The 18,251-nt window shown below is 36.2% G+C and overlaps 2 protein-coding genes across 3 annotated transcripts in view; one reads left to right on the plus strand and one right to left on the minus strand.

Annotated features, from left to right (window-relative positions):
• Positions 1 to 17,540, minus strand: part of REDIC1 (regulator of DNA class I crossover intermediates 1) — a 78,739-nt gene extending 61,199 nt beyond the window's left edge. The window contains exons 1-3 of the mRNA XM_020908531.2: positions 17,301 to 17,540; positions 3,406 to 3,445; positions 533 to 671 (exon numbers count right to left, since the gene is read on the minus strand). Of these exons, the coding sequence (XP_020764190.2) occupies positions 533 to 671; positions 3,406 to 3,445; positions 17,301 to 17,323 (202 nt within the window). The 5' untranslated portion in view covers positions 17,324 to 17,540. The remainder of the gene's footprint in view (positions 1 to 532; positions 672 to 3,405; positions 3,446 to 17,300) is intronic.
• Positions 17,541 to 17,547: 7 nt separating this feature from the next.
• The window catches only part of ABCD2 (ATP binding cassette subfamily D member 2), a 92,049-nt gene continuing 91,345 nt past the window's right edge, over positions 17,548 to 18,251 (plus strand). The window contains exon 1 of one of the 2 annotated variants that reach the window (XM_020908528.2): positions 17,548 to 17,659. The gene's annotated coding sequence lies outside the window, so the exon portion shown is untranslated. The remainder of the gene's footprint in view (positions 17,660 to 18,251) is intronic. The other variant, XM_020908529.2, reaches the window with a different exon arrangement.

Here is an 18,251-nt window from a genome sequence, read left to right on the forward strand (position 1 = left end):
ATTAACCTTTTCTAGTTACTTAAAGAATCAAAGTGCAAGCCAAAATGAACTTTATTTTGAAGTATTAAGACTACTACAATTAACACCCCAAGAATGCCTGAGAAATTATTTAAGTTGTGAGATAGGAAACTAATCATTGAGACAAAAAATCTTTTCAGCTCTTCCTTTTTAAACAGATTCTCTAAATAGTATAAGATAACAAATACATTTATTTCCTGCTCTTTAGCTGAACTTTGGTAACTAACTGCCAAGACAGAATAATGTAATAACTGAAACAGCTGCACTGTAATAAGTCTAACCATGCCTTATAAAATTAATTTTATATAACATTTATACAAACTAAAAATAAAAATAAATGGATTAAAGAATAAGAGATTTTAAGCAAAAATTAACAAATCTTATTTAAGCAGGCAACTCAGTTTTAAAAGTTTCCCTTCCACATCCTTTTGAGTTCTAAAATTACACTTATTAGAAAACTAAATCTTATAATCACAATGAAATTTAAAAAATGGTATTAGAAAAATTTACTTACCAGATGTTTTCTTCTGGCAAGATATCTGATTTACCATATACAGGTTAAGGAGGTCTAAACTGACAGTAGAATTATTGACAGGGGATAAAACTCCCAGTAATTTCATTTTTGATTTTAACCTTTTCTTTTCAAAATATTCCTAAAATAATTATAAATAGAAAGTTATTGCAGCAATTATATGATTTCAGGCAGAATCATAAATAATTAAAAGCAATAATGCAACCAAATAAATGACAATATTTTTATATTCTTGTGACATACTTTATATGTTTACACATGAATTAAAGTCAACCATGAAACTAGCAGTTTGCCCAAAGAGTCTAAATTTCACAGCCTCCTATACTACTGGTGGTAGAAATGTGAGATAATTCTCATCTGATAGCTTCTACTTCTTTTGAAATATGAGACAAGGTCATCTAATTAGTATGAAGGAAAAAAGAACAGGGTTGGGGAAGAGAGGCTTGAAGAGACAAAGGACGGTATGAAATTTTCAAAGAGTAAGAAAGTGACATGACTAGAGGTTAATCCTTTAGGAAAGTGTCATGAGTCTTTTCTTATAAATGTTCAAAAGAATGATGCAAATAGTTTTAACATTAATTTTTAAAAAAATAGTCTGGAGACAGACTACATTCATAGATTATTTAGTATCAAGTGCCTATGTTACACACAATTCTAGACATAGGAGATACAGAATGATTAAAAGTGGTAAGATCCCTCTTTTATGAATATATATTAATAGTGGTGTGAGAAGAGAACAGAATCAATAAATTTATAAGAAAATACCAGACTTCGAAAAGAGTGATAAATAAAAGGGAATACTGAAGAAAGAGTAACTGGAGGGTGGGGAGCTATTTAGATGCAGTGATCAGAGAAAGGCAATCTAACAGATACTTTAGCTGAGACCCAAATATTGACAAGCCAGACACAAAATATCTCAAGGGAGACTATACCAGAGAAAGGGAAGAAGAGTGGCAGAAAGAAAGTCATTGTGGTTGAAATACAATGAACAACATGGCGAGTAGTAAAACATGAGGTCAGAGAAGCAGACAGAATGCAGATCCTTTAGGTCCTCTGAGGCTATAGTTGCATGCGTGCTGCTCAATCATGTCTGACTCTGTGGCCCCACGTGTGGCCCACCTGGCTCCTCTGTCCATGCAAGGACAAGAAAAAATTTCTCAGGTAAGAATAATGGTCACGTGAGTTGCCATTTCCTACTCCAGGGGCTCTTCCCACCCCAGGGATTGAATCCACATCTCCTGCATTGGCAGGCGGATTCTTTACCACTATACCACCTGGGATTGTCAAGCTATGGTTAAATCAGATTTATTCTAAAAGTAATGAAAAGCTATTGAGGTTGTTAAGGAAATGATAGATTCTGGCTTGTGTTTTTCTAAAAAAAGAAAATCATGCTAACAATTGCGTGAAGAAGAGAATACAAAAGAATAAAACAAAGAGCAGAAAAAATTTTTGATAAATTCAATGGCATTAAAAGTGAGAACTTTCCTTCAAAGACATCATTCAGAAAGTAAAAATAAAAGCTGAGTACACATATAACTGACAAAGAATTCCTAGATATACAAAAATACAGTAAGAAAAGACAAATAACCCAAATAAAAAAGAAATATCTGGAAATGTATCTCATGAAGCAGAAAATCTGAATGAAAAGATAGTCAGCCTCAGTAGTAATAATTTTTTAAAAAAAGGTTAAATTTACAATAAGGCATCATTTCACTAGGTAATAAATATCCTACTTTCATCACAATCACTCCCTTAACTTTTCTTTAAATTTTACTACCTCTGAGACTTCACTGGTAGCTCAGTTGGTAAAGAATCCACCTGCAATGCAGGAGACCCCAGTTCAATTCCTGGCTCAGAAAGATCCGCTGGAGGAAGGGACAGGCTTCCCACTCCAGTATTCTTGGGTTTCCCTGGTGACTCAGCTGGTAAAGAATCCATCTGCAATGCGGGAGACCTGGGTTCGATCCCTGGGTTGGGAAGATCCCCTGGAGAAGGCAAGGGCTACCCACTCCAGCATTCTGGCCTGGAGAATTCCAAGGACTATATAGTCCATGGGCTTGCAAAGAGTCAGACACTACTGAGTGACTTTCACTTGCACCTCTGAACATATTTTTACTGTTTTAGGACATTTTGTAAATGAAATCTCACTGCTTGTATTTTTCTGTGAGTTTCTTCATTTGCTCAACATTCTGTTTTTGAGATTTATCTACAATAATTACATGCAGATGATACATTTTCACTGCTATACCTTGGGTATACCACAAGTTGCTTAACCATTCTACTGCTCCTGGACATTTATTTGGTGCTCCCTTCTCTCTCCCCTGTACCCTGTCCTTCTTCTTCCTGTCTTTCTTCTTCTCTCTTTGTTTGCTATTCAACAACAACAAAGATCCAAAGAAACATGCACATATCTCAAGCTGCACATATGGAAGTTTCCTTGGGATATATATCACTTTTTGCAAGATACATGCTCAACTTTACTATGTTATACAATCAATGTAATTATTTTTAAAAAACACTATTTTTAAAAAGTAGGAGATAGGTTATAAGGTTATTATAGTACCCTGAGCAACAAATGATAATGATGTGGATAAGGGGGCTAATAGTACTAACTGTAAGAAGTGATCAGACTTGGGATATATTGAAAGTAGATGACAACAAGAATCAACAATATTCCATAATTCTGTGCCTGAGAAAAATAGGTAGCTAATTAAGCTATCTATAAGAATGAAGAAACTAAGATGGTCTTCCAGTTTCACTCAGGTGAATTTATTAACCTTAACCTTGGAAAAATGCTCCAAAATATCACTGTTCTTGTAACACTATGAGACACAATAAAAATATTTTTTCTTTACCTTCTGCTTTCTCCTTTCCTGCTTGATCAGAACCCTGGTCCTGAAAAGGGAAGTAGGATTGTTTTATAATGATTAAGTAAATGGTCTCTAAAACAACTGCCATTTTATCTGAATTGAAGATTTGGAATTAAAATCTAAAAGTAGCAATAATTATTCTCTGAGAAGAAACTATAAAAATGTTCTCAAATTATTTATAAAATATATACTGTTTTACAAAATTTTCCTGGATAAAAAATCCAAGAACTAATAAAACAGACTCTAGACCTATGGTGAATAATTAACAATGAAATAAATCAGTTATAAAAATCAAGATAAGCAGAGAAATCAGTGCATTGGAAAGAATGTATCACTGAAACACTCTTATCTGATAGCAATATTCTAGGTCAACACTGCTATTTTCTTTGCCTTTCCTTGTAATTCAATATTCTACTAAAATTAACACAGAATAGAGAGAAGATAAAAATCTATATAGGATCTAACGAAATGTTAAGTTTATTATTAGAGCAACTTCAGTTACATTAGCTACGTGTATCTGAAACCTCAGAACTTCTTTAAAACACTGCTAGTCATTATGGATGTGCTTCAGACCACATAATCTTCGTGCCAAAAACTGCACTGAATCCCAATGATAATGCAGCATTTAAGAGTTATAAAATATTTGCTCTATTAATAATAGTGAAATGCTATAAAACATTTATTGATAATAAAAGCAAATATGCACAATGTATCTTTTGGACATACATGAATTATGGTCTCAAATTCAATATTTAAAAATTATAAATAAAATAACAAAATGTATTCTAGTTATATATTATGCAATAACATGAAAATAAAATTGCTAATAATGAGTACCATATATCTTGCATCATTCTAGATACTTCAGAGTCTTTACATGTAAAAACTCATTTAATCTTCATAGCAACTCTATAAGGTAAGTTCTATTTTTACTCCCATTTTACTGATGAAGAAACTAGACATAGAGAGGTTAATTAATCTGTCCAAGGTCACACTGCTAATAAGTGATAGAGCCAGGATTCAAATTCAAGAATTCTAGCTTTGAAATTTTAAATCAGGGCATTCTACTTCCTTCTAAGCATGCTAACTGTGAATAAACAGAGCTATTCATTTTTCCAAATGATTTTCATAAACTACATGAAGGACAGTTCTGAATATCCCTAGACTCTGCTGCTTATTGAACTTATTATTTAACATATTTCCCAACAGAGGTCTTAAATTGATCACTTTGAGGTCACTGAAAAATAAATCCAATCTATCATGCTCCATGCTACTTCATAAGTATACTGTTGGCATTCAAACTTTAGGAAAAAAAGGAAATAAATTACATTTCATTAACTCATCAAATGCTAAGGCTAGAAAGGACCTTTGAGATTAGTTTACTCTCCATCATTTCAAAAGTTAAAAAACTATGACACAGAAAACAAAGTGACTTTTCAAAGTTCAGAAATATAAGAAGATGCTGTAATAAAACTTCACAATCCAGATTATAAAGAGAAAATAGAAACATCAATTTTATAAGTAGTTCTACATTGTAAAGATCAATATAATTAGGGATAAGTCAAAAACTAAATATAGTCTTCTTATGTACAAAACAAATGAACTTATTCCAGGCTGATTTTCCATTATCCAGGACATTATCTTATGGCTTTTACCAAATTCTATGTACTAGATAATCCCCATTTCTATTTGCCTAAGAAAAAATTAATTAGGAATTCAAGACCAATTGCTCTATCAGCCTACTATCACTAAACCACAACGAAAGTAAAAATGGATCCTGATGTATAAGTCAAAGGTAATTTCTTAAACTAAACATTTTAGACTATTATTAAGGCAACAATGTTACTCTAAGCAGTACTCTATGTCTAAATGTTTTACTGAATACACTCACTTTCAACTACTTACATTAAGAAAGAATACCAGTTAGGATTCATAGTTACAAGAAAGGAAAGCATCTTTGGTTAATTTAAATAGAAAATAAGTTAAAAGGAAGTTGGATAACCGGTAGATCTGCCAAAGGGCTGAGGAGGCAGGTTTGGCAACTGGCAGGAACAAGGAAGACTAAGCAGCTGCGGTGTCACAGTCAAAACCGCACCAGATTCGTCTCAAAGGGACACCGCTGCCAGCACCTGTGACCACTGAGCCCCACTGGCTGCAGCGTCTCTGCTCCTGAACAATGCACAACCAACTCTTCTGGCATCTTCTAGTGTTACTAACCCTGAAATTCAATCCTGCTGCAGCTCCTGCAGCTGCCTACAACTAGAATAGGCACCCTGCAGGCCTTATTTCTTTGGGTTACTAACTTGATTCAAGGTAAAAGATAAATGCATCAGTCTCAGCTTAGATCATATGCCAATTCACTATTAGCAAAACAGGCTGAAACAGGTGTGTTTGTTTTTTTTCTCTTCTAGATTCTACAGAGGTAGGTAGGCTGTGCTGTGTGTGCATGCTAAGTCATTTCAGTTGGGTCTGACTCTTTGTGACCCTATGGACCATAGCCTGTCAGATTACTCTGTTCTGGGGATTCCCCAGGCAAGAATACTGAGGTGGGCTGTGCCTATTATCAAAATTCATATGGTGAGAAACACTTCAGAATAGACAAGCTCAGATACTGGGCTGTCAAAGAGTGTAAATGTCCATTAAAGAGGGAAAAAAAGTGAAAAGTGAAAGTGGCTCCATGTGTCGGATCTTTGTGATCCCATGGACTATACCGTCCATGGGATTCTCCAGGCCAGAATACTGGAGTGGGTGGAGCCGTCCTTTTTCAGGGGATCTTCCCAACCCAGGGACTGAACCCAGATCTTCCACATTGCAGGTGGATTCTTTACCAGCTGAGCCACTAAGGAAGCCAAGAATACTGGAGTGGGAAGCCTATCCCTTCTCCAGCAGATCTTCTCGATCCAGGAATTGAACCAGGGTCTCCTGCATTGCAAGTAGATTCTTTACCAGCTGAGCTACCATGGAAGTCCCATTAAAGAGATGTACAGTTAAAATAGCTAACAATTCAAAAGTGATGTTTTTAATTTGGCTGTGTCAGGTATGTATTTGTACATATGTACTTATATGTGTGCATGTTGGGAGGGCTCTCCTTCTCTCTTTACATATATACATATTTCTAACAGCTGCTTCTAATGGTTTCACTTAGATTAACATTAAAATAAGACAACAAAGTTGTTTATTTCTCCCAAGGGTTAACCAAGATTGTGTCAGACAGAAAAAAATTTTCATCTGCCCTTCTAGGTTCTTCTGACTGGTCTAAGAATTAAGTTGTCATGAGACACATTAACAGGAGAAAGCCAAGCTAAAGTTAAACAACATGTATGCATGAAAGTGGTGGTTTAGTCACACAGTCGTGTCTGACTCTTTGCAACCCCGTGGATTGTAGCCTGCCAGACTACTCTGTCCACGGGGATTTTCCAGGCAAGAATACTGGAGTGGGTTGCCATTTCCTTCTCCAGGGGAACTTCCTGACCTAGGGATCGAACCCTGGTCTCCTATACTGCAGGCAGTCTCCTGCATTGCAGGCGGATTCCTTACTGACTAAGCCACCAGGGACACTGGCAAGCCCCTCCAAGTTAGTTGCTCAGTCATGTCTGACTCTTTGCGACCCTATGGACTATAACCCACCAGGCTCCTCTGTCCATGGAATTTTTCTGGCAACAATACTGGAGTGGGTTGCCATTTCCTTCTCCATACATGAAAGAGACCATGGAAGACTGAGTAATTAACCAAAATAGCTAAAGTCCTCACCTTAAATACCATCTTCACCTGAAGACAAAAAAGGATATTGGGAATAGTGGTTTGGGACTTCACAGGGGAGAAAGGCAATTCATATGGTCATGGAAAAGCAAATGTTTGGTACATAAATGTTTGGTGGGCCATGCAGACAATGGGACACAGATTGGAATCTGACCTGTAGGCCCTGCCGGGTTTCCCACACCACACCCAGTCCACATTTGCAGATACCTCTGATGATGAAATATTTGCAAATTTTATATCTGACAAGGAATCAATATCTAAAATATGTAAGGAACTAGGAACTCATATTACTCCATAACAAAAATGCAAGTAACCCAATTTAAAAACTGGCAAAGGACCCAAATAGACACTTTTCCAAAAAAAGACATACAAATGGCCAAGAGGTGCATGAAAACGTGCTCAACATAACTATCAAGAAAATGCAGATTAAAACCACAATGATCTATCATCACACACCAGTTAGGATTACTTTTATCAAAAAGAAAAAAAGATAAATGCTAGGAGTACTTCCCTGGTGGTCTGGTGGCTAAGACTCCTATTCCCAATGCAGGGACCCTGGGTTCAATCTCTGGTCAGGTAAACAGATCCCACACGCACCAACTAAGAGTTTGCATGCTGCAGTGAAGATCAAAGATCCTGAGTGCTGCAACTAAGGCAGGGTACAGCCAAATAAATAAATATATAAATAAATGTCTTTTTAAAAAGAAAGAAATGCTGGGAAGTGGAAAAGAGGGAACCCCTGTAAACTGCTGCTAGCAATGTAAATTGGTGCTGTCACTATGGAAAACTGAAGAAGCCAACGGCAACCCACACCAGTACTCTTGCCTGGAAAATCCCATGGACAGAGGAGCCTGGTGGGCTGCAGTCCATGGGGTTGCGAAGAGTCAGACACGACTGAGCAAGTTCACTTTCACTTTTCACTTTCATGCTTTGGAGAAGGCAATGGCAACCCACTCCAGTGTTCTTGCCTGGAGAATCCCAGGGACGGGGGAGCCTGGTGGGCTGCCATCTATGGGGTCGCACAGAGTCGGACACGACTGAAGCGACTCAGCAGCAGCAGCTACGGAAAACAGTATGGAATTTCCTCAAGAAATTAAAAACAGAGCTACCACATACATGATTCAGCAATCCCACTTCTGGGTATGTATCCAAGAGAAATCAATATCTCAAAGAGACAGCTCTAGTCACGTGTTCATTATTCCACAGCCAAGATATAAAAACAATCTAAGTGTTCATCAACCATAGTTAGAGATGAATAGATCAAGAAAATGCAGTATATATATACACAATGGAATGTCAATGAGCTTTTTAAAATGAATGAAATCAGGGACTTTCTTGGCAATCCAGTGGTTAAGATTATGTGCTTCCAGTGCAAATGCTGGAGAACTAAGATCCCACATGTGGTGTGATGTGGCCAAAAAAATTTTTAAAAAAGGTACTGAACAAAATGAAATTATGTCATTTGCAATAATATGGATGAACTTGGAGGGCATTATCATAAGCAAAATAATCCAGGCAGAGAACAACAAATACTACATGGTAACAGTTATATGTGGAATCTGAAAAGAAAAAAACATCAAACTCAGATTTGGAGAATAGAAAAATGTTTCCTGAAGGGTGGGGAAATAGGGAGGGAAGGCTCTGTAAAAAAGGATACAAATTTTCAGTTACAAAATGACTAAGGTCTGACGATCTAATGTATACCATGGTAACTACAGTAGATAATGTTGTATTGTATAATTGAAATTTGCTAAGAAAGGAGAACTTAAATGTTCTCACCAAAAAGTAAATCTGTGAGGTGATGGATATAGTAATTAGCTTGATGAGAGGAATACTATCACAATATACACATATATCAAATCATCATGTTGTATACTTTAAATGCCTTGTATTTTTATTTGTCAATTAAAGCTCAATAAAGCTTGAGAGAAATAAAGTAAGATAGCAATCTTACTGTGTTTTCTAGTACCCCTAAATAATAGGGGAAATAATGGATTTCATATCTGACAAAGAAAGATGTCCACAAAATTAAAACAGCTTGCCATTTTAAAAATATGAATCCCCAGAAGTCATCTGCTTAGTTTTGCTGTTGTCCAGTCGGTAAACCATGTCTGACTCTTTGCGACCCCATGGACGTCAGTGCACCAGGCTTCTCTGTCCTTCACTATCTCCTGGAGTTTGTGCAAATGCATGTCAATTGAGCCGCTGATGCCATCCAACCATCTCATTCTCTGTTGTCCTCTTCTCCTGCTGCCCTCAGTCTTTTCCAGCATCAGCATCATTTCCAGTAAGTTGGCTCTTTGCATCAGGTGACCAAAGTACTGGGGCTTCAGCTTCAGCATCAATCCTTCCAGTGAATATTCAGGGTTGATTTCCTTTAGGGTTGACTGGTTTGATCTCCTTGCAGTCTGAATGACTCTCAAGAGTCTTCTCCAGTACCACATATCGAAAGCATCAATTCTTCAGCACTCAACCTTCTTTATGGTCCAACTCAGACATCTGCGTGACTTCTGGAAAAACCATAGCTTTGACTAAATGGACCTTTGCTGGCAAAGTGATAGCACTGTTTTTTAATATGCTGTCTAGGTTTGTCATAGTTTTCCTTCCAAGGAGCAAGTATCTTCTAATTTCATGGCTGCAGTCACCATCTGCAATGATTTTGGAGCCCTAAAGAATAAAAATATGTCACTGTTTTCACTTTTTTCATTTCTATTTTCCATGAAGTGATGGGACCAGATGCCATGATCTTAATTTTTTGAATGTTGAATTTTAAGTGAGTTTTTACACTCTCCTCTTTCATGCTAACCAAGAGGCTCTTTAGTTCCTCTTTGTTTTCTGCCATTAGGGTGGTATCATTTGCATATCCAAGGTTGTGGATACTGCTCCCAGAAATTTTGATTCCAGCTTGAAATTCATCCAGTACAGCATTTAGCATGATGTACTCTATATAGAAGTTAAATAAGCAGGGTGACAATATACAGCCTTGACTTACCCCTTTCCAAATTTTGAACCAGTCCATTAATCCACATCTGGTTCTAACTGTTGTTTCTTGACCTGCATACTAGTTTCATAGGAAACAGGTAAGGGAATTCTGGTATTCCCATCTCTTGTAAGAATTTTCCATAGTTTGCTGTGATCCACACAAAGGCTTTTTCATAGTCAATGAAGCAGAAGTAGATGTTGTCCTGGATCTTCTTTGCTATCTCTATAATTTAATGAATGTTGGCAATTTGATCCCTGGCTCCTCTGTGTTTTCTAAACCCAGCTTGTACATCTAAAATTTCTCAGTTCACATACTGCCTAGTTTGACTTACTGTGATATTAAATATGTAACTAACAGCCATGATTATATTTTAAAGTCTCCTCAAGTTTATGTAAATATTCTCCAATATATTTTACTACAAAGTACACTAAAACACAGCACTGATTCTTAGGAATATTTAGGAGCATGACTTCCACAGCCTGTCCATCATTCAGATTTCAATCTTGTTTTCCATTCCTTCACTTCATATATTCTAACATCCAACTAAATTAAAATATATGTTTCTCTTTTTCATATATAGATACTTCTCTCACCATATTTTTGTATTCAAAACTCTTAATACTTTATGGCTTCACTCAAGTGATAGTTCTGTCATGAAATTTATATGTACTTTACATAAAATAATTTTAAGAGTACTTCTAATATCATCTTGAAATTTTAACTACCAGAGAACTGGCAGTGGTAAAGTGGAAATGAGGCTCATTCTTTTAATGATTATTATGCTATTCAGGAAAATGGATTTTTAAAAGCACATACTGCAACTATATCTCTCAATAAAAGTTTGAATGAACACTATTAGTTGCCATTATAGCACATAATAAAAAGAAAATCAGTAGGTCATAATGTCTTCATAAAACACTACAAGTTATCAATTCTAATAAGCAGGAATATAGATATTTGTTACTTTTTTTTTAAAGAAAAAAGTAGAACAGGTGTAAAGAGGTTAACAGAGGGAAAGTGGGGAAAGAAGGGAATAAAAGTAAGAGAGCAAGTGAGGGAGGGGCAGAGAGAGACAGAAAGAAAAACTGCTGAGCACAGAAATGTATCAGGGCATTCTGCTCCTTGCTAGTCTTTCTAATAGGAAAATATTTAAAGCAAAATGTTAAAGAAATATTTTATTTAGGGAAAAAAAGACACAAAGGCAATAAAGTTGTCTTAGAAATATAAAACACAATACTAATATACATTTTACATAGATATGCAGGAGATACTGAAACAACTGGGTTGGCCAAAATGTTCCTTCTTTGTTAACCCACTGAACTTACTGGCCAACCCAATACATCAGGGGTTTAAAATTATAGGTGTCATATGCCTTAATTATCAGTTAGTCTTGAATTATTCTTTTTTGTTTCTTTTTTTAAAATTTGCCATGCAAAAGAAACTGTTTCCAGTTTGTTAAAATCATATCATAATACCTTATGTGTGATTAAAAGTGAAAAATATAAATAAAATTAATAGAGTAATAACTAACAAATGAAAGATAGTATTTTATGGCTCATGTTAGAAATTAATATTAACTTAAAACATCAAAATCTAGCACTGTTAGCTAGCAGACTTATTAAGATTCAGGGCAGTAGCTAGCCTAGAAAAAGTACTTACGTTGGCTTTCCATAAAACTAAAGCCGGTCTACCTGATGTGTTAGGAATACTAATGATATATTTTAGAACATAATTTTAAATAAATTCTTCTCTTATAATACCAGAAGAAAGTTTTTAGATGTGTATATACTATAAAAGGCAAAGTACTGTAAAAAATTTGGCAAATCAATATAGCAGAAACACATCTATTAATGATACTCAGAATACAGAGCCTCATTAAAATAAGTTCTTAGATACTTAATTCTTAAGAGTAGTTTCACACAGAAAACCATTTTTATAGTTACAGGCTGTAATGATAAACATGAGCAGCCATCTCTTGAATAACATAGTGCAAGAGATTTTAGAATGTGAATGATACCCCCAAATAGGTGTATATTTCAGGATATTCACAATGAGTTTTTAAAACATTATTTTCAGTCATTACAATTCACTAAAACATTCAACAGCTGACATTTTTTCATTCCATTCAGGGAATATTTTCAGTAAAGATTTCCAACAGTTTTTGTCATCAAAATTTAGAGGACATGCTTACAAAAATGTTCAATAACAATGCAGGACAAACAGACTGGTTCATAAAGCAATTCTTTTTGGCTGTTCAGTCACTCACGTGTGTCTGACTCTTTGCGACCCCATGGACCACAGCATGCCTGGCTTTCCTGTCACTCACCATCTCTTGGAGCTTGCTCAGATTCATGTCCATTGAGTCCGTGATGCCATCCGACCACACCATAAGGACTTAAATGCTTGTAAAATTCAATTAATGAAAGGCGGCAAAGACAGCTTATAATGACAAGTGGAAGTATTTCTTTGTATTCAACATTAGTATTGTCTCAAAAACTTTGTAATTCAGATATATTAACTGTGTATCTATAAAATTATTTGCAATTTTGATAACTTCAGTTTTTCTGTTTGATAAAATATCAAGACTCTTTGGATGGAACTATGAAATATCTGTAAACTACAAGCAATTCCATGTATATCTTGGTTATATAGGGTACATAATTCAGTAAGAATCCTGTTTTATATAATGGATCATAATGCCATGGTCCACCAAATCTGTGTTCATATTATCTTTGTAGAAATAATTTTATCTTTAATGTTCTGCAGTTCCATGTATCAAATTATTGTCTGAAACTATAATCTCCTTAAAATAACTAACTACTAAATCTGAAAGAAAATGCTATGCTTTTTCAGTAGATTTGTGTCTTCGGATTGTTATGTGGTCAATCATAAAGCCATGAGAGGTGATAAATGCTGGCACACACCATGTACACAAGTTACAGATTCATATCAACTTTAATGAGAAACAAAATATCAGAACTTAATTTATCATTAAGCATTAGTTTTTCTTTATTTGAGCTCCATGCTGCCAAAAAGTTCACAAGTTTTACCCAAAAATATAACAAAAGAAAGTAATTGTTGACAGAAGCACTATAGCAACAACATTTCAACTCCCCTTTGTACGTTCTCTGACAGGTCTGACGAGCCTCTATTCCTTGTAGATATTTCACTGACACCTGATCTAAAATCTTCCACGTTTCTTATTGGTCCCAACTCCAGGCATGGTGGCTGTACAAATCTCTCCAACCTTAGCATCAATGGGCAACCAGCTGTTAAAACAGCAGCCAGCAGGGATTGTTGTTGTATTAGTCACTAAGTTGTGTCCAACTCCTTTGCGACCCATGGACTGTAGCCCACCAGGGTGCTCTGTTCATGGGATTTCCCAGGTAAGAATACTGAAGTGGGTCATCATTTCCTTCTCCAAGGGAACTTCCTGAGCCGGGGATCAAACCCATGTCTCCTGCACTGGTAAACAGATTCTTTGCCACTGAGCCACCTTGCCCGCCAGCAAGTATAGCAGCATTAAATACCTCACCTACTCCAACAAGTTAGGTGTTGTGAGCCACTCATATCCCAGCACACTTTATTTAACAGCACATGCCGATAAAATAAATAAACAACAAAGTCCTACTGTACAGCACAGGGAATTATATTCAATATTCTTGTAATAAACCACAAAGAATATGAAAAATAGTATGTGTACATATATGTGTAACTGAATCACTTTGCTGCATACCAGAAATGAATCCAACATTGTAAAGCATCTATATTTCATTTAAAAACAAAAATAAAGGACTTCCCTGGTGGTCTAAGTGGTTAAGTATCCACCTGCCAATGCAGGGGACATGGGTTCGATCCCTGCTCCTAGAAGATTCCATATGCCATGGGGCAACTAAGCCTGTGTGCCGCCACTACTGAGACTGCACTCTAGAGCCTGTGAGCTACAACTACTGAAGCCTTCATGCCTAGAGCCCACGCTCCACAACAAGAGAAGCCACCGCAATGAGAAACCTATGCACCACAACTAGAGAACAGCTTCTGCTTTCTACAACTAGAGATTGAAAACTCAGTGCAATCAAAAATTAAATAAATGAATTTTATTTATTGGGTAAAACTTTACAAAAAGAACAAAAATAAAACCCCCCACACCCCAGAACTCCTCCAAGGCAATAGTGGAACTGGACTTGTTACTAGGACTACAAGCATAAACCATGACTGTCCCAAGCAACTGAGATGAAGTTCACTGCATGGCGGTGGTGTAGTCGCTAAGTCATGTCTGACTCTTGTGACCCCATGGACTGTAGCCCACCAGGAACCTCTGTCCATGGGATTTTTCAGGCAAGAATACTTAAGTGGGTTGCCATTTCTTTCTCCAGAGGATCTTTCTGATCCAAGGATCAAACCCTGGTCTCCTGAATTGCAAGTGGATTCTTTACCAACTGAGATACCAGGGAAGCCCTGTTCACTGTATATTTAAGTATTATCCCATTTAACAGATGAATAAAGAGATGTAGAGAGACAGAGGCTAATTTCCTGCAAAGAGAATTTACCATAAAGCTTAAGTTTCAGGGCATTTCACTTGAATATGCATGTCCCTTCCAAGTCCTATATATAATTTTGTAATCATAATTTTGAATTTTTTTACATAAAGTGGGCTCCTTACAACCTAGATCTGTCCTTGTACAGAGGTTTAATAATCAGCCCAAATTCACATAGCCTGCAATACCCAAAAGGAGTTAGCACTAGTACTGATTTCATTTAGAGACTATACAGTCATATCAGAAAATGAAAAAATAGTATTAGTTGTTTTTAGTTCTGCAAGCAGAATTCTAACTGATATATCTTGGGAGTCTTGCTGTATTCCAACCTACACACTACTAACACCACAAATTGTCATAAAATGCCACTTTCATTATATTACTTCTGAATTTGAATGAGTCCTCAATAGCTAACAGATCAAATTTCAACTTTTCAGTCTGTCTTTCACTTCACTATCAAGCAGACACCACACGCATTTTTAAATATTTAAATGTATAATGTTATTTCAAATTACTTATGCAGTATTTATTTTCTTGCTGTCTTTTTCCATATGAAGTTTCACTTTTGTTTCTACTTTGCCAAATCCTGTCTAAAACTATCCTATGTTTTACTATTATTCACAGTATCTATTTTTTAATTTACTTATTTTTGCCTCTGATCTTATACATTTGCAAGCTTAATGGCATGTAATATTCCCCCTCTCCCAATAAACTATTAACTATAGAGTCAAATCTATCATTGACTAAATTTCAATTATTTTGTACTCCACCTGGCAAAACACCTGATGCATAGTATAAAGCAAACATTTTGCACAGATGAAAGTTCTGAATAGTTCTCAAAATGTTCAACTGCAGAACAATCCTAACATCAGTGGAGAATAAATAAGTACTCCAGGATGGTCTAGTAAAATAATTAAAATGTCTATTCTATAGCAGCACCAATCAGCTGTTAGTGATTACTAAGCCTTGTCTGGGACTCTGAGGCCCTTTAGGGTCTCAAGATCAGACACCATGATCAACTAATCTTGTCGACAGTATTAATAGAAAGTGGAAATACTCATTGTTTCATTACCAATCTGGGTTTGACTCTAAGGAGCCCATTCACCCCTTCCACCCTCACCATGCACAAGAAATTTATTTTAAATTTGCATATTTTATCTTAAAATTTCACAAGAGTTTTGCAATTTGCTCTATAATGTATCCAAGATAGTTTACATTTTAAAATATTATTTTCCTCTTATCTCTGAATAAAACGGATGCTCCAAGGAGATGTGTCTGTCATGTTTTTTTCTGTGGTTTCTTAAGCACCCTGGTAACTAACAATTCTAAGTACAGTAATATCTCATTTTAAGAAACACAGTCTTTGACTACAAATTTCTTGTGGTATGCTCTAGTCAAATCCTCCCAATAGCAGCTCCCCAAATACTATTCCCCGAATAATCAGAAATTTGAGATATATGACAGAGTAAAAATAGCGCCAACATTTTCAGGCTTAAAATGTAATACATTTTTAAATGCTTCAGCATTTGTGAAATGACTTATTTAATAGTCACATTTTAAAGATATTATAATCAAGTTGTATGAAATTATAACCATACATCAAGTAAATCTTGCAAAGCCTGTGTGAGAATTTTCACTTTTCTTAAACTGTAAGTTTGATATTACAACTTACTTTCGAGCCAGAAATAATGAAGATAAATTTCCACAATAAAATGCTAACATATTCTTCAACAGGATAAATGCATCTACTAAAATTATTGGGCACAGTTACAATATTTGGTGAATGCAAAAGATGTCTTTCCTCTTACAAAATTCATTAGAATTTAAATGTGTTATATTACATCCATATACTACTCTCCTGGGTCTACTTGTAAAAAAGAAAAAATGTATTTAATGGCTCAGTTTCAATCAGAACAATTTTTTTTCCATCAAGGAATCTGATCAAATTAAATTCTAGGCCTACATAATTTCCATCCTGAGGACTTCAAGGTCAACAGCAATGAATAGGTTATATAAAACTAAATTCCCAAACTATTATGCTTTACTCCTAAATACAAAATACATTGTAAATTCTCTGTAAATGACTAAAGTTAAAAATTGTTTATTCTAACTTCCTTGGAAACAAACTATACTCGATTTTTACGGTTGATGCTGACTCTGCCTCCCATTAAAGGATTTAAGGGCAGCAACTTCCTCCATAACACTTTTCAAGTTCTTGCAAAGATTACATACTGACCCAAAGAAACCCCTCCCAAGAAAGAAGGGCAGGACAGAAAGAAGGCAGAAAAGGGATTAGGTGCCGAGAGGCCTCATTACAGCAGGACGCAGGACAGAGAGCAGGTACAGACATCATGGGAGGTGGCTCCACGTGTGAAGCCGTGGGAGACACAGCGGGAAGAAACTGGATTCCTTCCGGTCTAGGAATAGAGACTTCGCGCTATGCCGTCCCATGTTGGATAACGATTAAAACCTCACTCCTGGGAAATTCTTTCCAGTTAAGTCTGTGCACTGCCCTCCAGGGCCTAGGAAAGAGGCGCCATTATGGGAATGAACATCCAGGGACTCAAGTGCTACCATCTCAAGCGCCAGCAACAACTTACCGGGAACCTCCGACCCAATTCATCTCCGTAAAACCTCGGAGCAAGGAGACACTGGGGTCCTGACTGCCGGTGCTCCGGCGTCTTCGTTTTGTGCTGAGCGACAAGTTCCTGGGCCTCAGATGCTCCTTCCCGCCTCCGGGCAGTATGGCTCAGCCTCCCGACAGCCTTTGCGGCCTGGGGTAGGCGGCTTCCAGGCTCCGGGCAGCCTCTGTTGTTTCTGCAGGGAACCTATCCTGACAGAGCCGGAAGCGAAGATGTGGGAAGACAATTAACCCACGTCAAGGAGGAAGAACACAACAGTTTCAACCGCTCAAACAAGGGAAACCTAAGTAAATGAAATACCGGACTGTGGCCACAGGGTTAGTGTTTCAAACCACCTACACTGTAATTTTATTTAGTTCTCTATTGGTCTCAGCCTTTCTTCAGGTCAAAGACCAGCCTTGCTGAAGAAAAAGAAAGCGAGGACAAAGTTATAGATCCATAATCCTAAAAATAGTTCCATTCCCACTTACCGATTCTCCTAATCCTTTAAAGTCTTTCATTTTTAGTTTTAATATTCAGTAAACAGTTGTCTGTTAGAAACATTGCATTATAGTCATTGACACTCTGTATATTTTGTGATTTTTTGAGAATACCACATCAAAACTTGATTTAGCTATAAAAGCCCAAAGACTTTAAACTCTTTCCTGGAAAAAACTCAAAACAAAATTGAGTTTTACTGTTCATTTCAGTGTTATATTTGAATATCCTTACAAAAATGTATCTTACAAACTGTTCTATTATATTGTGATTAGAAACTAGAAATCTCTTGTTCCAAACAAATGCACAAACTACTTTCTTTCCCTCAAATGTCGTGGTCGTTTTTCACCTATTAACATGGAGAATATCTCATAATTTGAAATATAATACATTTTCTGTTAAGTCATTAGGAAATAGTACCTAAAATAGGAT

The sequence above is a fragment of the Odocoileus virginianus genome, chromosome 24, assembly GCF_023699985.2.
Source record: "Odocoileus virginianus isolate 20LAN1187 ecotype Illinois chromosome 24, Ovbor_1.2, whole genome shotgun sequence".
NCBI classification, from domain to species: Eukaryota; Metazoa; Chordata; class Mammalia; order Artiodactyla; family Cervidae; genus Odocoileus; species Odocoileus virginianus.